The sequence below is a fragment of the Myotis lucifugus genome, unplaced genomic scaffold (assembly GCF_000147115.1).
Source record: "Myotis lucifugus unplaced genomic scaffold, Myoluc2.0 scaffold_347, whole genome shotgun sequence".
Lineage (NCBI taxonomy): Eukaryota > Metazoa > Chordata > Mammalia > Chiroptera > Vespertilionidae > Myotis > Myotis lucifugus.
The window spans coordinates 380,649-401,844 of NW_005871395.1; the positions used below are offsets into that span (position 1 = coordinate 380,649).

Consider the following 21,196-nt stretch of genomic DNA (forward strand, 5'->3'; position numbering starts at 1 on the left):
GGGGCCAAGAGGCGGACCCGTCCCCTCCATCTGCCATTTTGGGCATACATTTTCTCTGGTTCTTCCTTGCCACATCACCAATGACTCCATTTTTCATTAAGTTATGACAGTTACCATGAGGTAGGGAGTTTCTGGTTGTTCTTATTCCACACTACACGTTGTCCAAAAGCTTCCACATATTAATGAGATTTTGCGTAATTGTTTTCTCTCACAGGTTCTGAGGCGGAACTTCAAACTCTTCAGGTCACCAACACTCTGTAGGAAGTATGGGGTGGAAGAGGGGGGAGGGGGAGAGAGGGAAAGAGGGCGGGGAGAATATCCATGATGCGAGAATCATTGATTGGCTGCCTCCAGCACGTCCCACACTGGGGATGGAGCCCAAAACCCAGGGCATGTGCCCTGACCAGGAATTGAACTGTGATCTCCTGGTTCATGGGGTGACGCTCAACCACTGAGCCAGGCCGGCCGGGTGTGATTTTTATTTTTAAGGTTACCAGAAGATACCCTCATGAGGAGGACAAAAGTATCAATTTCCCAACTGCTCAAAGATTAAGTCTTTGAAAAGTAGCAGTAACATATTCTTTGAACTGTGTCAAGGTCGCAGTTGTTGCTTAATTTATAATTTCAACCATAATAATAAGTGAATATTTTCTAGGTAGAAATGAAACAGAAATAGTACAGAAAATTGAATTTGCCTTGGTCGGCTATCTCAGTTGATTAAGAGTATTGTCCTGATATACCAAGACTGCAGGTTCCATTCCCAGATAGGGCACATATAAGACACAACCAATGAATGCATAAATAAGTGGAATAAAATGATATTTCTCTCAAAATCAACCAATGACATTTTAAAAAAGAAAGAAAATTGAATTTGTCCTAAGGAAGCTTATAATTTAGTCGGGTAGAGAAAAACAACACACAAAAACAACCAGAAAAAGCCCTAGCCGGTTTGGCTCACTGGATAGAGCGTCGGCCTGGGGACTGAAGGGTCCCAAGTTTGATTCCGGTAAAGGGCATGTACCTTGGTTGTAGGCACATCCCCAGTAGGGGGTGTGCAGGAGGCAGCTGATCGATGTTTCTCTCTCATCGATGCTTTTAACTCTCTATCCCTCTCCCTTCCTCTCTGTAAAAAATCAATAAAATATAAAAAACAACCAGAAAAGAATAAATTGCATAAAAGAGCCTATGGAACAGACATTTTCTTCAAATTTAGTATGAGGGGAAAAAACTGTGGGGTTTTGTTGTTTTTTGTTTTGTTTTTTAAGAAAAACAAGATGGTATGTGTCCTTTTGTCAAATCACAATTACAAAATTCAGATTTTTTTTTTGCCTAATTCTAGGAAACTAAAAGATAATCTTACTGCTCAACTATAGAACTATACTAGGTTATAGAATCATATCTTAAAATAAGCAATCTCAAATCCTTTAGGAAACAATAGAAAAATGTAGGTAATTTAAAGGAATAAAATACAAAATTAAGGTGCTATGTCAATAAAAAACTTAAATATTTGAAGTGGGGTCAGGTAAACAATGAACCCCAGAGGAAGTGAATTCTGAAGAGAGCTGATATCTTGAACTGAGAGCGGTGATAGGGTATTAGAATAAGGGAAACCCTATACTAAGGTATGTAAAAAGGAAGGGATAAAGCATTCGAGACTCATGGCTTCAGCTTAGTTTTCAGTATGCATTGTAACTTTTCAAAATATCAGATACACTTATTTTAGTTAAAAATTTATATAATATATGCCTATTACTAAAACACACGTAAGAAATAGAGGTCATCCACTTCCATCTTGTAAGAAGCATTGTTATGTTTATTTTGTATCCTCCACTGTGTGCTGTTGCTTTTTTGAAAATTAAAAACACAAATGACAGAGTACTATACTTTCAGTTTTGAACTGCTTTTTAAATTTAATATATAATAGATGCTCCTCGACTTACGATGGGGTTACATATGGATAAACCCATTCAAAGCTGAAAATATGTCGAAATGCATGTAATGCACCTAAACTACAAAATATCACAGCCTAGACCAGCCCGTTTCTGCTGACTGTGTAATGCTTCCCTACACTGAAGAAAGTGTAAAGCAAACCTGGGTAAGGCAAGGACCATTGTATCTTGATCTTTCTCTTTCAACAGAAAGGAGGTATGTATTTCAGAGGTCCAAGTACAACCTGCTTGAGCCTCAGACTGCTTGGATCTCAATACCAAGTCTGCCCCTTACTTGTGCAAGTTATTTAATTTCTGTGCCTCGTTTTCCTCATCTGCAAAATAATAATAGATGCTAATACCTGCCATAATAATAGTATACCTGCCATAAAGCTATTACAAAAATTATCAAATATGTCAAATGCATGGCAAAGTGCATATAATATGTACTTAATAAAGGGTAACGTCATTACCACTGTCGTGAATACAAACAGACCAACCTTGTTCTCAGTGACTGCAGTACTCCAGTCACTCTCCTATTGGGAAACACAGGACCAGCAGTACTCTGATAAGGACATTTGTCCATATGTGTTTGCCTACTTTGTGCAAGTTTATTTGGAGAGTAAATGCCCGGAAGTACAAAGGTTATGTGTATTTTCAATTTGACAGATATTGCTCAACTGCCCTTCTAAAATGGCTACATCAATTTATACGTGCACACATGGTCCTACTGTGAAAACAGCCCAAACCATCAAAAGCAATGTAAAGGCTGCTGTAACAGGCTGCTTTCCTGTCACTGACGCTTTTCAAAGACTATTATTTCTTAGTGTGGGCCATTGAGAACACTTTTTTAAAACTATGAATTGGTATTTGAAGACAAATACCTTACAAGGTTTCAGAAAACCTTTATATTGTGGGGGTTCTACTGTACATTATTTCAAGACATTTAGCTAATTACTGAGGAGCAAAGGTCTCTCTAGGCACTAATACAAAGGTGGCCATTCCCTTCTTCCTTCTAAAGAACATGCAGTGTCGTGTGGCCAGTGGAAGAGAAAGATAATTGTACTGTTTTTTTTTCATCTCATTTTAAAAACAAAGTGTGGTAAACACTGAAACAGTGTATAAACAAGGGGCATTTGCCTTGGGGTGAGGGTTGGTGTATCCGCAAAAGCTTAACTCATAGATGGTATGAATGTTAGGCCTTAAGGCTGGAAACAACCTGTCAATTTAACCCACAGGGGCCCCAAGCTAAGTAAGTCATGCCTGTGCCTTTACTTTCCTTCTCATCTGAGAACATTACAACTTCTTGTACTGAATGAAACACGGAGGAAAGAGCCAGAAGGATATGGACAGAGGTATGTTTCTAAAATGGCCAACACTGGGACTCTTTTCATAAGAAGCTTTTCCCTGATATAAAAAACACACACATACTCATTATAGAACTCATGGAAAGTATTAAAAAACATAAAGAATACAATAAAAAACCTCTGAAATCTCAGCATCTAGGGTAAACTGTCAATTTCTTGGTTTATTTCCTTCAAATTATACAGGGTGGGGCAAGAGCGGGTTTGCAGTTTTGAGCATGCAGAACAAAGCCTATTCTTATATTATTATTACTTATTGCATTATTTCCATACAAACAATTATAAACCCACTTTTGCCCACCCTGTATATGTAGACTTTGCATAGTAAATATTTTTTTAAATGTCTTTATTGATTTGAGAAAGGGAGAGGGGGATAGAAACATCAATGATGAGAGAGAATCATTGATTGACTGCCTCCTGCATGCCCCACACTGGGGATCAAGCCCATAACCCAGGCATGTGCCCTGACTAGGAATTGAACCTGACCTCCTGGTTCATGGGTATATGCTCAACCACACAGAACCACACTGGCCAGGCAATACATTTTTACATTCTTAAAATCCTGGTCATAGTTTATTTGGTTTTGTAGTTTGCTCCTTTTATTTCATATTATATGAGCTGGTGTTACACAGTGGTTACAACGTGGCCAGCACGCCAAAGGGACTCAGGTTCAATTCCCAGTCAAGGGCATATACCTGGGTTGCAGGTTAGATCCCCGGCCCCAGTCAGTGTGTGTGTATGAGGCAACCAATTGATGTGTCTCTCTCACATCAATTTTTTTCTCTCTCCCCCTCCCTTCAACTTTCTCTAAAAAACAACAATGGAAAAATATTCTCAGTTGAGGATTAACAAAAAAACAAACAAAAATGATAACATAAAAAAAAACGACTTTTCTTTATTTTTTTTTAATTTTATTTTTTTTCCATCACCATTTATCCTCCTATATTCTCTTCCACCTCCACCCTCCCCAGTCACCACACTGTTACCCATGTCCATGAATTCTTTCTCTTTTATTTTCTCCTTTGTTGCTCAATCCCTCCATGTCCCCTGCCTCCCCACACCCTACCGCCCAGAGCTGTCAGCCTGTTCTTTATCTATGAGTATGTCTCTATTTTGATTGTTAGTTCATGAAAACATGATTTTTAATAACTATATACTATTTACCTTTTGGGTATACCATAATTTCATTACTCCCACTAATAAACATATAGGTTGTTTGTATTTATTTATTTTTTACTATTATAAAGTTTTAGTGAACCATTTTTGACCTAAATCTTCACATGACTTTTTTTGCATTGGTAAACATTCTTACCTGACACAATCAGGACTATGATGAGTAGGTTAATTAATTTTTAAAATAATGTTTTAATTTTTCAGTTATAGTTGACATAGACTAGTCTCATGTGTACAACTTAGAGATTAGACATTTAAAATATATTTTTAATTGATTTCAAAGAGGAAGAGAGAGGGCAAGAGAGATAGAAACATCAATGATGAGAATCACTGATTGGCTGCCTCCTGCATGTCCCCCATTGGGGATCAAGCCCCACAACCCCAACATGGGCCCTGACAGAGAATTGAACTGTGACCTCCTGGTTCATAGGTTGATGCTCAACCATTGAGCTACGCCAACCGGGCTGATTAAACATTTATATAAACTTAAAAAGTGACCCCCGATAAGTCTCATACCTATCAGACACCATAGTTATTTTATTATTAACTATATTCCTTATGCTATACTTTACATCCCTGAAACTGTTTTTATAGTTGGCAACCCTAATCCTAACTCTAACCTTGCCCCCTTTTCACCCATCTCCCCAAACCTGTCTTCCATCTGGCAACCATCAAAATGTTCTCTGTATCCAAGAGTTTGTTTCTCTCTTGTTTGTTCACTCATTTTGTTTTTAAAGTTCCACTTATATGTGTGAAATCATATGGCATTTGTCTTTCTCTTTTAACATAATACTTTCTAGGTCCATCCATGTTACAGATGGAAAGATTTCATTCTTTTTTTATGGCTGAGTAAAATTCCATTACATATATGTACCATCTCTTTATCCATTCATCTATCGATGGATATTTAGTTTGCTTCCATATCTTGGATATTTAAGTGAGGTTGCAAGGGACATAGGGATGCATATGTCTTTTCAAATTGGTGTTTTGGGAAATACCCAGAAGTGGAATTAATTGCTGGGTTATTCTTTGTCTCTTGATATATAGCCTTTGTTTGTTTTAAAGTCTATTTTATCTGGTATAAGCATTGTTACCCCACATTTTTTGTTTTGTTTTCATTTTCATAAAATATGTTTTTCCATCCCTTTACTTCCAGTATAAGTATGTCTTTTGGCCTGAAATAAGTCTCTTGTAGGCAACATATAAATGGACCTTTTCTTTAAAAAATATTTTTAATGCTTTTTAGAAAGAGAGGAAAAGAGAGGGATAGAGAGAAACATCGTTGATTGGCTGCCTCCTGCACACCCCCTACTGGGGATTGAGCCCACAACTGGGCATGTGCCCTGACCAGGAATCGAACCAGCAACCTTTCAGTGGACAGGATGACGTCCCAAAAAACTGAGCCACACAGGCCAGGGTGCTATCTCCTCTTTTATGTTTCCTGTCTCTTTGTTAAAGTTCTCACTGAGTTCAATGAGCATCCTTATAATCAGTATTTTGAATTGCACATCTGGTGAATTGCTTGTCTCTCTCATTCAGTTCTTTTTCTGGAGGTTTGTCCTGTTTTTTCACTTGAAACATGTTTCTTTGTCTCTTCATTTGACAGCCTCCCTGTATTTGTTTCCCTTTTGGGTGAGCTGCTATATCTCCTGGTCTTAGTAGCAGGTGCCACATGGGGTCCAGTGGTGCAGTCTCCTTAAGTCACCTGAGCTGGGTACTCCAGGTATATCCTTGTGTGCCCTCCTATTGTAGTTGAGCCTTGATCACTGTTGGCCCATCAAGGAAGGATTGACCCTCAGGCTGACTGGCTGTGAGGACTGACCCTGACTATAGCAGAGGAGCTGCTGTGCAGGGGCTAACCCCACAGAGCAGCATTCGCTTTAGCAGGGCTCTGATGCTTGCTGAGTCAGCCCTTTGCTATGTCATTGTGGAGATGGTTGGGTTGTGCTCTGGTGTGGTATAAAGCTGGCCACTGGGTGTGCTGATTCTGGGACCTCTTGGGAGGTACAGGTCAAGGTCAGCCACTGCCTATGCCCTGGGGCACTTGTATGCGCTCCAGAGTTATCTGCAGATGGCTGCTACTTGTGCTGGGCTTGGAGGTGCCTGGGAGAGGCTAAGCTGTGAACGAAGGCCAGCTGCACTAGTGCCAGACTTGGGTCTGCTTAGCAAGGAATACGGGGCACACAGAGGCCAGATACTGCTGTATGGGGTTTGTGAACCTTTGACAGGTTTTGGGAAAGCCTGCTAGTATGGAAAAACTACTGGAACCAGCTTGGGTGGGCCTGAATGTTGAGTGGGGTGGGGTCTCAGAGAATCACCAGGGCAGGGCAAACAGTATTAGGTATTTTGAGACTCAAGATATAGTGCCCCACTGTGCCTGCAGGGGGACTCTGCAAAGGAATAATGACTTCTGCCAGTACTTCTGTCTAGCAGAAAGCTGCCCCCCAGCTCTAGCCCTTGCCTCAAGGCCAGACGATTCAGTTCCTCCCTGTATGTCCCTGGCACCTTTTGCATTGCTGCCTCAATTCTGGAGCTCAGAGCAAGTGAGCCCAAGTAAGCCTGTGCACTGGTCTCCAGCAGCTTTTTGTCTCCCTCAGTCACAATCCTCGCTAGTTTTCACAGCCGGAAGTCACTGGGACTTCTCTCCCCAGCACTGAAACCCAGGGCGGAGACTCCTTGCTCCTCAGAGGGGACAACCTCCCCAGCTGAGAGTTCCCTCCTGATTTTTAACCGCCACATGTGGGTGTGGGCCAAGCTTGTTCAGTGTCTCCACCTCTCCTAGTCTCAACGTGGCTTCATTCTTTATATTCTCAGCTGTAAGATTTCTATTCAGCCAGGTTTCAGGTGGTTCTCAATGATGGTTGCTCTGTAGTTTTGTTGTAATTTTGATGTGGTTGAATGAGAAAGCGAGCATAGCATTTACCTATGATGTCATCTTCACATCTGTATTATTATTTTTTTAAAATATATTTTTATTGATTTCAGGGAGGAAGGGAGAGGGAGAGAGAGATAGAAACATCAATGATGAGAGAGAATCATTGATCGGCCACCTCCTGCACACCCCCTAATGGGGATCAAGCCCACAACCAGGCATGTACCCTTGACTGGAATCGAACCCAGGACCCTTTGGTCCGCAGGCCGATGCTCTATATACTAAGCCAAACCGGCTAGGGCTGTATTATTAATTAAATAAATTATTAGTGTATTATGCCACAAACACTTCTGTTTCCATTTAGTTGCAGAAAAAGTCATCAGAAGAAAGAAACACTAGCCGGCAGAGAAGGTTGGACCCACTCGATTCACAATCTCACTTTAGTGAGAAGGTAAGGTGTGATGCTCAAAAAGTCTGCTGATAGTCCTGGATCCTATTTCTTCTGCAAAGTGTTCCCTACATAGGAGACACAGCACTCTTACTCCATGGCTTCTAGGAAAGAAAATGCAAACTCACTAACCTGAGTCAGTATTAAAGCCTGTGTCTTGACATTCTTTGGGTACTGCCTGGTCTGCTTTTATATGTTCCACTTGATGCTTTTAAAGTGACAGTGAGCTTTTATACTCTCATGGATGATGTCAGGTATCTATCTAAAGACTTATAACTTGACCAGAAGTCAAAAGGGTAGGTTGATTTAAGACGTTGCTTTAAATAAGGAGTCATAAAAAAAGAACATACACATACCTCAAACATTTTTTAACTTAAAACATATTAAAGTACATTAATGCACTAACCTTGTGTTAGAAGGCCAAGGCCTTGTCTCTGAGTGTGGCTCCAATGATAAGAGTTCCACATCCTCTTTACTAGATAAATTACACATGGTATTCCATTTGTAATTTACAATGTGGGTTTCTTTGAAGTGGAATAAGAACCAGAAGACACATCAGCAATCAGTATGCAGAATCCTTCTGATAAAAAACATATTCTCAATGGCCTCTATTTCGCTTTTTACCTACCCCTAATTCAATAGCCATTTTTAAAAAATGCTGTTAGCAATTCACCTTACCAAAAGTCTTTCCAAACATGTTCAACTTAGTTTTCATAGAATTCATTTTTTATACTAATAAAAAGGGTCCTGGGTTCGATTCAATGTTTTACATGCTATCTAATAAAATTATATAATTACATAAAGTACAATAGATATAAACAGGTTTCAACTGATTCTTATCAACAATCTGAGAAAGAAAAACCAGCCCTGAATATCTGGAAACTGCTTGACACAGCTAGGCCTCAGTGATGTCTGAAGCTGGCTTGGGGCACACAACAAGGCCATGTTATTCTCCTGCTGGACATAAACAATCTCACAAAATATCAACATCAGACAAGGTCACTCTGAGACCATGAGAAAGTGAGACAAAACAAGAAACACTTCAAAATTTTGTCTGAATATGGACAAAAACAAGGTCACTGTGCAACCTACAGAATACCAAACATCCCCCTCTTCTGGCTAACATGTGACTGCTACTCCCTGGCAGGTGTAGCTTTCATCTCCCGCTTGTCAGCCCTCCCAGATAAGATTTATTAAGATAAGCAAAGAATTGCCCCACAGTCTAATAATATCCAATCCAAAGTAAAGCCCCTCTTCCTCAAACCCTTCCCCAAATTACCTAATACAAACCCAAATCATGTAAGTCCTATGAATACTCTTACTGAGACACCCCCAGCGTGTGCACGCTCCCTTCCTACAATGCATGATGAGCTCAGCTTGTTCAACTACAGCTGTGTTCCTAGTGGTCTGTTGCTGGAGGCACTGACCAGGCCGGTCAACTGGCTAAAGCAGAGTGTGGGACCACAGAACAGAAAACCAACAGTGTCACTTAGGATATTTACCAACAAATGAAGAGCATCAGTTAATCTGGAGCTTGTTAAGCAAGCTTCTACCACATTCCCTTAAGTTCATTTCCTAGAAGTAGAATTACTGGGCCAAAGCAGAACTTTTTAAGATTCTTTATCTTGGGGCTTCCAGTCAAGATGATGGAATAGGGAAATGTATGCAGTACTTGAATCCACCCACAACCACATCAAAATTATAACTAAACTACAGAACCACCATCATTCAGAACTACCTGAAATCTAGCTGAATAGAAGTTCTACAACTAAGGATATATAAAGGAAGTCACATCAAGACTGTTAGGAGGGGTGGAGACACTGAATGAGCTGATCCCGCACCCACATGTGGTGGATAAAAATTAGAAGGGAAACCTTGTCTGCTGAGGTCCCCACTGAGGAGCAAGGAGTCCCAGCCCCACACCAGGCTCTCCAGCCCAAGGTTACAGTGCGGGAAGAGAAGTCCCTATGACTTCTGACTGTGAAAACCAGTGGAAATTGTGGCTGAGGTACAATTAGGCTCAGGCACCAGAGTCCCGATGAAGTGAATCCTGGTCCGTGGTGTTGCCCCCGCACCGTGGGGTGGCCACTTCATGGTGGTGAAGGCCAGTCCTTGAAGTGATCAGCCTGGGGCTAAATCCCTCTTATTGATATGCCAATAGCAATTAAGGCTCAACTATAACAGGAGGGTGCACACAGTCCACATGAGGGGGAGGCACACCTAGAACACCCAGCTTAGGTGACCAGTGAGGCTCTACAGGACTCCTACTACATAAGGCTAGTCTACCAAGACCAAAAGACATAGCAGCTCTAGCTAATACACAGAAACAGACAGAGGCAGCCAAAATGAGGGGAAAAAAGAAAGATGTCCCAAATGAAAGAGCAGAACAAAACTCCAGGAAAATGGAGACAAGCAATCTACCAGATGCAGAATTCAAAACATTAGTTATAAGGATGCTCAATGAACTCAGTGAAAACTTTAACAAAGAGGTAGGAAACATAAAAAAAAAGTAGATTTAAAAAAAGGGGGGAAGGACCATGTCTTTTTTTCACCTAGTTAATGTCCTCAAGTTTCAGAATTTCCGTTTTTAAAGGATGAATAATATTCCATTGCATGTATAAGACATTTTGTTTATCCACTACCTGTAGGTAAACACTTGTGTTGCTTCCACTTTTTGGTTATAATGAATAATGCTGCTATGAATGTGAGTGTATAAATACCTCTTTGAGACATTTCAGTTATTTTGGGTACATATCCAGAAGCGAAATTGCTGGGGTATATGGTAGTTCTGTTTTTAATTTTTTGAGGAACATTTTCCTTAGTGACTGCACCAGTTTACAGTGCACAAGGATTTCAATTTCTCCACAACCTTGTCAACATTTTTAAAAACATATTTTTATTGATTTCAAAGAGGAAGGGAGAGGGGAAAGATAGAAACATCAATGATGAGAGAGAATCATTGAGTAGCTGCCTCCTGCACGCTCCCCACTGGGGATCGAGCCCGCAACCTGTGCATGTGCCCTTGACCAGAATCGAACCTCAGTCTTCAGGTTGATGCTCTATCCACTGAGCCAAACCGGCTAGGCTGTTTTGTTTTTTACAGTAGCCATCCTGATTGATGTGAGGTGATTATCTCATTGTGGTTTTAATTTTCATTTCCCTAATGATTAGTTGATGTTGAGCATCTTTTCATATTCTTATAGGTCATTTATATATCTTTGTTGGAGAAAGACCTAAGTCCATTCCCTTTTATAATCAGGTTATTTGGGGTGTTTTGGTTGTTGAATTATAGGTCTTTATGTACTGTGGATATTAACCCCTTATTTGCATGTATTTTCTCCCATCCTATACGTTGTCTTATAACTCTGTTACTGTATCCTTGGATGCACAGAAGTTTTAAATTTTGATGTAGTATAATGTATGTATTTTTTACTTTTGTTGCCTGTGCTACTTCTGGTGTCACAGCTGGAAATCACTGCGAAATCCAATATCATGAAACTTTTCCTCTAAGGTCTCTTCTAAGGAAACATAGTTTTAGGTCTTATAATATTTAGATCTTTGACCAATTTTGAGTTAATTTTTGTATATAGTATAAAGTTAGGGTCCAACTTCATTTTTTTGCATGTGAATATCCAGTTTGGGAAAACATCGTTTGTTGAAAAAAAAATTGTCCTTTTCCCATTCAATGGTCTTTGCATCCTTGATTAAAATGATTGATTATATATTTTTTAAATGTATGTTTGCATTTGAAATATAAGCATACTTAACACTACAGGATGAAATCTGTACAGTATTATACAGAAAAAATACTTTTTTATATGGGAGTAGAAAATGAGAAGAAAGCAAATATTTTAATTGTAAAAAGTTTTCCTTTAAAATATAAAAGTTAGCCCTAGCCAGCTTGGCTCAGTGGATAGAGCGTTGGCCTGCAGACTGAAGGGTCGCAGGTTTGATTCCAGTCAAGGGCATATGCCTGGTTTGTGGGCTCGATCCCCAGTGGGGGGCATGCAGGAGGCAGCCGGTCAGTGGTTCTCTGTCATCATTGATGTTTCTATCTCTCTCTCCCTTCCTCTCTGAAATCAATAAAAGTATATTTTAAAAAATAAAATATAAAAGTTAATAAATATTTAAATATGAGGCTAATCACTAAAGAGTTTCAGATAATTAAAAATACATCTGATTCACACTTGCTGTACTTTCTTTGAAGTATTTCCAGGACGTATTACCAACTTCTGATCTGCAATATTTTGCAAGTATAGAGTGTAGGGCTAAAGTAGGTTTACAATTGTGAGCACACAAATACAAAGTTTATTCTTGTATTATTATTTATTAATTATTGTATTATTTTCCATATGAATAACTGTAAACCTACTTTTGCCCCACCCTGTATTTTGCATGTTTTTATGAATAAGCTCTTACAATTCTATTTTAAATACTGAAGTCACAATAAAATTAACAACTTAGCATGACTTTCCATTCAACTATTTACTTCTATTTATTTCCTTGGGAGAGTAAGTACAATATAAGGGATCAAGAGAGTTCAATATACAATATGTAAGCTATAGTCCATTTATATCATTTGTCTTCATTTTGATGAAGTAGCTACTGCTATAGCATATAAATATAACATTATCTAACCAATGTTTCTTGTTTTATAAAGGTAACTGAACACAATATGTTACAGAAGTTTTACCAAAGTATATTGCTCTATTATCATATTTCTAATTATCACTTTAAGGGAGCTTCTAAAGGCTCTGTCATTGGGTTGGTTTTAGTCATTAACAGTTTTTATTCCTGTATCCTTTTTAAAAAAATATATATTTTATTGATTTTTTACAGAGAGGAAGGGAGAGGGATAGAGAGTTAGAAACATCCATGAGAGAGAAACATCCATGAGAGAGAAACATCCATCAGCTGCCTCCTGCACACCCCCTACTGGGGATGTGCCCGCAACAAAGGTACATGCCCTTGACCGGAATCGAACCTGGGACTCTTCAGTCCACAGGCCGACACTCTAGCCATTGAGCCAAACTGGTCAGGGATATCCCTGTATTCTTTGCAGAAAGTACAAAAATGGAATCGTAGGCTCAGGATTAATCTTAAAGCTCTTCTACATTTTATAGGATCAGGAAAGAAGGCTATGTGGCTTATTCATGTTAACGTACCAGAATGAAGAGCGAAGAGAGGAACCCTGGCTGCCCAACACCCAGCTGGATGCTCTCCCCATGAGACGACGCTGTCTCTAAATAGTTATGCTGCAGGAACCATGTCACTGAAAGTTATCTCTCTTCTCTCTGCTCAAAATTATAGGAAACGTAAAAGGCTTCTTCATCATAGAGTGATTTACTGAGAATATCTGGGTAGAGAAGATGGCAGTATAAATTCTCAGCAAGTCTTAAGTCTACTTGCAAAGATAACTGCCAAGAGAAGACTTACCTTAAATCTATCAATTTCTTCCACTCAGAAATTCAAAGGTTAGAGTAAGAATTGGGGCAGTGGGAACAAACAGGTCTGCCATGGCCATTTACTCTGAGATCATCTAAATTAAACAATGTCAGAGCCATACCAATGGCCCTTAAGCTTCACATCCCTAAATCAACAAAATGAAAAGAATTCTAATTTAACTGCCATTATTATCTGCTACATCAAGAAAAATAATCTTAATTGCTATGTTTTTTGAAAAGAAACATGTTGTTACTGATTTTAGAGAGAGAGGAAGGGAAAGGGAGAGAAAAACTGACGTGAGAAGAAAGAAACTCTGATTGGCTGCCTCCTGGGGACCAAACTGGTAACCTGGGCATGTGCCCAAAATGGGAATCGAACCGGCGCTCTTTCAGTGCATGGGACAATGCTCAACCACTGAGCAACACCAGCCAGGTGTTGCTATCTTATTAAAATACCAGATTACTCTCACGTGAGCCATTAAGTCATGAAGGACCCAAAGGAGAAGTGGGCAGTGGCACAGCCAGCACTAGAGCCTGGAAAGAGAACAGATGGACAGAAAGCAGAAGGCACCATGACAAACGAATACCTATAAGTACTGGGAAGACAGAGTGGCAGAAAGGCAGGAAGAGTTTAACTTCTTAGCTCCTCACTTGTTGCTTCCTTTCCCAAATCACTACTTAGTTAACAATTCAACTAAGTTGTAGAGGCAGAAAAAGAAAGAAATTATAGTAGACACTGAGTTGGGGAAAACAGTGGTTATTAACCTTTTTTATTCTCAGGACCCCTTGACATCTTAAAAATGGAGGACCCCCAAAATTTACTTATATATCTATAGATAGTCACAATATTAAAAATAAAAATAATTACATACAATTCATTTAAAAATAACCTCATTATGTTAATATACTTATTTTTGTGAAAATATTATATTTTCGAAAACAAAAAAAAAGTTAGTAAGGACAGTGACATTGTTTTGTGATTTTACAAATGTAAAATATGTCTGACTTCAACTGGGCACAGCTGGTGTGGCTCAGTGATTGAGCATCGACCTATGAACCAACCAGGAAGTCACAGTTCAATTCCTGGTCAGGGCACATGCCCAGGTTGCAGGTTTGATCCCCAGTGTGGGGTGTGCAGGACAGCTGATCAATGATTCTCTCTCATCACTGATGTTTCTATCTCTCTGTCTCCCTCTACCTTCCTCTCTCTGAAATCAATAAGAACACATTTTTTTAAAAAAGCATTCTTGGGTGAGGATTAAAAAAAATCTTTAACTTCTGGCAAAGATAGGACCCACTAGCTCCTATATAACATAAACAGCAAAAAATCTAAGCAAAACGAAACTCAAAAATACCCTCTTACCTTTGCCAAGATTAAAGACAAATGGTTCATTTCTATCATGACTGGAATCAAACTTCTTTCCATTTGACAATTTTCCATTGTAATGGACATAAACTTTATCTCCGATCATCGGTGTTTCCTCACTATTCCCCACTCTTTTGACAATCTAAAAAAGACAAACATCAAGAAAAAGGAGGTGAACTTTTAACATCTAAACAGAGAATGAAAAAATTACAGACCATTTCATATCACCCAGGCAGATTTGAAAATAATTACCTGTCTTTTCTAAATGTTCCCCTCCTAGTTCTCTTAAAAACCTGTACTATTAGAAAATGTCCTATTCTACTCTTAATCTTTAATACTACATTTAATCTTAATAATAACATTGTTTCCTCAAAATAACTTACCAACAGATCCTGCTTCATTGGTTTAATGCTCCCCATGCTTTGACACTAAAATCTCTCAAAACACAAAGCTAGTCCATATACAAACTGAATTAGATAAAAAAAAGATTAGTAGACTTTCAAAAACATTCAAAAAGAAGTCTAAAGCAACGTTCCAAAGGTGAGGTTTTATTTATTCCCTTTGTTAAAAAGATTAGCTTCTGACTAGATTCTACTAGTTTGATTTAATTTTAAAAAGCCCTATTTCCTGGTGTAACAGGTTACCCTTCCTATTATTTGAATATTCAATGTATAAAAACACAGTGTGACTGCAGTTTGATATAATACTGAATAATTTATTTTCTAGTAAAGGAAATGCCAAAAAAACCACCTCCAAGCAACAAAATATTTAGCTATTGTAAAATCCAGTTTATTTATTTTGTTTTTGGCAGAGCAAGCCACTAATGCAATTGGTCAGTCCTGGGAAAAGAAAATCAAATCCAGGCATGTTGTGGTGTAATTTATTCTGTCAATCACCTATGCTAATGTAATCATTTTATTAGATAACAGAGGATGATAGCTAATGTCCCAAGAACATCTTTTTTGGGGAAGGGTCTAAATTTTTATCTAAAGAATTCAATTTTTACCCTAGCCGGTTTGGCTCATTGGATAGAGCATCAGCCCAAGGACTAAAGGGTTCCAGGTTTGATTCTGGTCAAGGGCACAAACCTTGGTTGCAGGTTCCCCGCAGTGATCAGGGTGCATGCAGGAGGCAACCAATTGATGTGTCTCTCTCACATCAATGTTTCTCTCTCCCCCCGCCTTTCCTTTCACTCTCTCTAAAAATCAATGGAAAAAATATCCTCAGGTGAGGATTACAAAAAGAAAAAAGAGCATGGAGGTTCCTTAAAAAATTAAAAATAGAACTACCAGCAATCCCACTTTTGTATATAAACTCAAAGTAAACAAAATCACTATCTCGGAAGACATCTGCACTCCCATGTTCATTGTAGCATTATTCTCAACAGCCAAGCCTTGAAGTGTCCATGGCTAAATAGATAAAGAAGATATGATACACACACGCGCACACATACAGAGGAATATTATTCAGCCATGAGAGAGAAGGAAATCATACCATTGTGACAATATGGATGTATTTTGAGGGCATTATGCTAAATGAAGTAAGCCAGAAAAAGAAAAACACAGTCATAGCCCTAACAGGTTGAATTTTAAAAAGTTGAACTCACAGAAACAGCAAGTAAAATGGTGGTTGCCAAGGGCTAAAGGGTGGGGGATATGGTGAGATGTAAGTCAAAGCATATAAACTTTCAGATATAAGATGGGTAAATTCTGCTCTAACCGGTTTGGCTCAGTGGATAGAGCGTCAGCCTGCGGACTCAAGGGTCCCAGGTTCGATTCTGGTCAAGGGCATGTACCTTGGTTGCGGGCACATACCCAGTGGGGGGTGTGCAAGAGGCAGCTGATCAATGTTTCTCTCTCATCAATGCTTCTAACTCTCTATCCCTCTCCCTTCCTCTCTGTAAAAAATCAATAAAATATATTTTTTTTAAAAAAGATGGGTAAATTCTGAGGATCTAATGTACTGCATGCTGACCATAACTGACAACACTGTATTACATTCCTGAAAGTTGTTATTAGAACTTAAACGTTCTCACCACAAAAAAGAAATGGTAATTATATGAAGTGATGGACGTTTAACTAACCCTACTGTGATGATCATTTTGAAACATATAAATATATCAAATCATCACATTCTACACCATAAACTTACATAATGTTATAGGTTAATTATATCAACAAAATTGGGGAAAATAATTATAATTTTAAATAGTAAATTAAGAGCTACTTAAAAAAATCATTACTGCCCTTCAAGGACTTCATTTTGCTGTGGAAACCTGAGTGATTGCACAGTATCGCTTGCTGGTGTGCGCAGCTATCTGACTCCCTGGTAGCCATTCATCCCATCTGCCTAATTACTTGTTCATGTCCTGGAAATGCAGATTCAAAACTGGTGCAGGGGAAAATGTTAAAAAAAAAAATTAACCTAAGAGAAATCACTTTATATTCTAGAAGTGCTCATGTTCAAGAACTGCATGCAGTATGTGAGCCTGAGTCCCACCCAGAGGGAATCGGCATTTCCAGGACCGTGAACCAGTAATTGAGCAGATGGGATGAACAGCTACCAGGAAGTCAGATACTACGGAATCACTTCAAGTTTCCACAGCAAGATGATCTTGTACCAAAATCTGGAGTTGCCCTAAAACAGGGATGGGCAAACTTTTTGACTCGAGGGCCACAATGGGTTCTTAAACTGGACTGGAGGGCCGGAACAAAAGCATGGATGGAGTGTTTGTGTGAACTAATATAAATTCAAAGTAAACATCATTATATAAAAGGGTACGGTCTTTTTTTTTTTTTTAGTTTTATTCATTTCAAATGGGCTGGATCTGGCCCGCGGGCCGTAGTTTGCCCACGGCTGCCCTAAAGCAACTAGTCTCAATTCATTTAAAAAGACGTAAGGTCCACAATATCATTTTATCTTCTTTGGCTAGTTACTGACTTCAGAGCTGCCTTGGTCTTAAAATATATATATATCCTATATAATAAAAGCCTAATATGCAAATCAACTGAACATGGTAGCTATGACATGCACTGACCACCTGGGGGAAGACGCTCAACACAGGAGCTACCCCCAGCCCACAGGCCCCAGGACAGCCAAGGTGGGTACTAGCAGAGGGCCCCCCTGGATCGCGGCAGCGGGGGGATGGGGCCAGCCAGTGGGCTGGCGGCGCCAGGCTGGCCAAGGTGGGTACCAGCGGAGCACCCTGATCGCCAGCCAGGTCTAGGGACCCTACCTGTGCACGAATTTCGTGCACCAGGCCTCTAGTGTGTGTATATGTATGTTTGTATATATATCTTAATAAGAGAGATTACCATGAGCATGGCACTGTACTAAATGCTTTATGTAATCCTGCTAACCCTATAAGCTAGGCAGTATTATTATTCCCCACAGATATGTTAACTAAACTGCCCTAGGTCACACAGTTAGTAGACCTATTCAATCTTAACAAAAGCCTGAGGCTCCAGACAGTAATAAATGATATGACTGACTTAAAAAATTTACACTCTCTAAATGTTTCTTATTAGCCTTACAAAACTAAAAATCTTATTAGTTTACTAGAGGCCCAGTGCACGGATTTGTGCACCAGTGGGGTCCCTTGGCCTGGCCTGCAGGGATCGGGCTGAAACTGGCTCTCCAACATCTCCCAAGGGGTCCTGGATTGTGAGAGGGCGCAGGCCAGGCTGAGGGACCCTACTGGTTGTGCACCAAGCCTCTAGTATGCACATAAGATCTTTGGTTAATCTCTTCGCACCCTCCCCCCTCCTCCGTTCCCTCTGAGATTCATCAGTCTATTCCATGTTTCCATGCCTGTGGTTTCCACTCCTGCATTGAGTGTCTGCCCTCTGGTGGTCAGTGCGCATCACAGCTACTGGTCGAATAGTCGGCCGGTTGCTTAGGCTTTTATATATATACTAGAGGCCCGGTGCACAAAAATTTGTGCACTGGGGGGGAGGTCCCCCAGCCCGGCCTGTGCCCTCTCGCAGTCTGGGACCCCTCAGGAGATAATGACCTGCTGGCTTAGGCCTGCTTCCGGGTGGCAGAGGGCACGCCCAATCCCTAGGTGCAGCCCCTGGTCAGGCTCAGAGCAGGGCCGATTGGGGAGTTGGGGCGCCGCCCCGTCATGCAGAGAGCAGGGCGGATCGGGAGGTTGCAATGCCACCCTCAGTCACGCTCAGGGTAGGGCCGATTGGGGAGTTGGGGCACCGCCCCGTCATACTCAAGGCAGGGTCGATGGGGAGGTTGCGGCGCCACCCCCTGTCATGCACAGAGCAGGGCCAATCAGGGGGTTGGGGCGCTGCCCCCTGTCACTCACAGAGCAGGGCCCATCAGGGGGGTTGGGGCTCCGTACCGTCACACACAGAGCAGGGTCGATCAGGGGGTTGGGGAGCTCCCCCCTGTCACGCACAGAGCAGGGCCGATCAGGGAGTTGAGGAGCTCCCCCGTCACTCACAGAGTAGGGCCGATAGGGGAGTTGGGGCACCGCCCCGTCACACACACAGCAGGGCGGATCAGGGGGTTGGGGCGCTGCACCCTGTCACACTCAGGGCAGGGCCAATGGGGAGGTTATGGCTCTACCCCGTCACACACAGAGCATGGCCCGTGGGGGGGGGGTTGGGGCGCCGCACCCTGTCACACACAGAGCACCAGGGCGATCAGGGGGTTGGGGAGCTCCCCCCTATCAGGCACAGAGCAGGGCTGATCAGGGGGTTGGGGCGCCTTCCCATGTCACCAACAGAGCAGGGCGGATAGGGAGGTTGTGGGCCTGCCCCCTGTCACACACAGAGCTGCAGGGCGATCAGGGGGTTTGGGCGCTGCCCTGTCACGCTGATCCGGTGCCAGGAGGCCTCGCGGTTCCGCTGATCCCGGTGCCAGGAGGCATATTACCCTTTTACTATATAGGATAGAGGCCTGGGGGCCGGCTGGTTTGCCCTGAAGGGTGCCCTGGATCAGGGTGGGGGTCCCCACTGGGGTGCCTGGCCAGCCTGGATGAGGTGATGATGGCTGTTTGCAGCTGGTCACACACCCTTCAGGGTGGGGGTCCCCACTGGAGTGCCTGGCCAGTCTGGGTGAGGAGCTGAGGGCTGCTTTCAGGCTGGCAATTGACTGAAGCTACCAACCCCTCCTTTTTTTCTTTCTTTTTTTTTTTTTTTTATTCTGGGCCAGCTTTAGCTCTGGCTCTAGCTCTGAGGCTTCCGCTGCTGAGCGTTCTATAATCGAAACAATGTATAACTTCAGCTCTGAGATCCCGGCAGGCTGAAAGCTGGTTTCTGGTGTTCTGTTTAGCTTCTATATTTGTTACATAGTTGCTTAGAGTTGTAGCTCAGAGGCCGGCAAGTCAGGCGGGGAACGTTGGAGTCTGCAGTCCCTGGAGCAAGCAAGCCTCATGTTCGCTTCCAGCTGCCTGGCTGCCAGCCACCATCTTGGCTGACAGTTAATTTGCATAAGGATATGCTGATTAGCCAATGGGAAGGGTAGCGGTCATACGCTAATTACCATGTTTCTCTTTTATTAGTGTAGACTAGGGGCCCGGTGCACGAAATTTGTGCACTGGGGGGGGGGGGGGTGCCCTCAGCCCAGGCTGCCCCCTCTCACATACTGGGAGCCCTCAGGGGATGTCCTAGTGACGGCTTAGGCCCGCTCCCTGCTCCCCTTGGGGATAGGGTCTAAGCCGTAGTCTGGCCTCCCTTTGTGGGAGGGGACTGGGCTGATCAGGGGAAGGCACCAGCCCCATCACCCCGCTGCTGCAGCCACTGCCAGTCACTGCAGCCAGCAAGGGTTTTTCATCAACACGGACTCCAGTCCCTTCACCATGAAAAAATGACAACTTTCTTTAGGCATTTTCAAGAAGTGTCTTTCATATAAAAAAAATTTCTTTATTATTTTTTTTAATCCTCACCTGAGGATATGTTTCCATTGATTTTTAGAGAATGTGGAAGAGAAAGGGAAAGACAGAGAGAAACATCAAAGTGAAAGGAACACTTTGATTGGTTGCCTCCTGCGTGAGCCCTGACCTGGGCCCCGGCCAGGGAGAAGCCTGCAACCTAGGTACATGCCCTTGGTCAGAATTGAACTCAGGCCCTCCCATCGGCAGGCCAAGGCATTATCCACTGAGCCAAACCGGCTAGGGCAGGATATGACATTTCTTAGCCCTCCAGCAGCGGACCTTCGTTTTTTTTTGCCAGGAGTGTGGTGAAAAACCCTAGATCACCTTTTTGGATTCCTATTACCCAAGTTACTAAGAATATTACCAGTGGCATACAGGGAGCTTAACCAATGAATGGTCAGAAAAGGTGTTTCCTCTGTAGTTCACACCAATCACCGGTTTGCACTTGAAAATAAACAAGAAGTTTTATTGACTGGGAACATTGCTTTACTCCTTACTCACACTATTAATTTAATAAATAGATAGTATAGAAACTATGAATTAAACTCGAGTTCAGTTTACAAAACCGAACACGTATCGCCGTTCCACTTCTTGTTATGAAGGAATAGGCCGGTCAGTAGGGGGGGTACATTAAAAAAAATTAATAAAAGTCGGGTCGGGGAGTAACAAAATAATATTAAAAAATTCGAATTTGCTCACACCACACAAGACATG

General features: G+C 41.5%; 1 protein-coding gene and 1 long non-coding RNA gene across 9 annotated transcripts in view; one reads left to right on the forward strand and one right to left on the reverse strand.

The window, feature by feature from the left end:
• Positions 1–17,316, forward strand: part of LOC106699244 — a 24,737-nt gene extending 7,421 nt beyond the window's left edge. Inside the window, exons 2-4 of one of the 2 annotated variants that reach the window (XR_002832237.1) lie at positions 3,167–3,283; positions 7,702–7,788; positions 17,046–17,316. This is a non-coding gene — a long non-coding RNA (uncharacterized LOC106699244). The remainder of the gene's footprint in view (positions 1–3,166; positions 3,284–7,701; positions 7,789–17,045) is intronic. The other variant, XR_002832236.1, reaches the window with a different exon arrangement.
• The window catches only part of FKBP5 (FK506 binding protein 5), a 109,313-nt gene that overhangs the window by 32,172 nt on the left and 55,945 nt on the right, over positions 1–21,196 (reverse strand). For 3 of the 7 annotated variants that reach the window (XM_014466593.2, XM_006101245.3, XM_014466592.2), the window contains exon 3: positions 14,593–14,737. In XM_014466593.2, the coding sequence (XP_014322079.1) occupies positions 14,593–14,737 (145 nt within the window). Of the gene's footprint in view, positions 1–8,191; positions 8,366–14,592; positions 14,738–21,196 lie in introns of those variants that run through there. The other 4 variants (XM_006101246.3, XM_014466594.2, XM_023764751.1 and 1 more) reach the window with 4 other exon arrangements.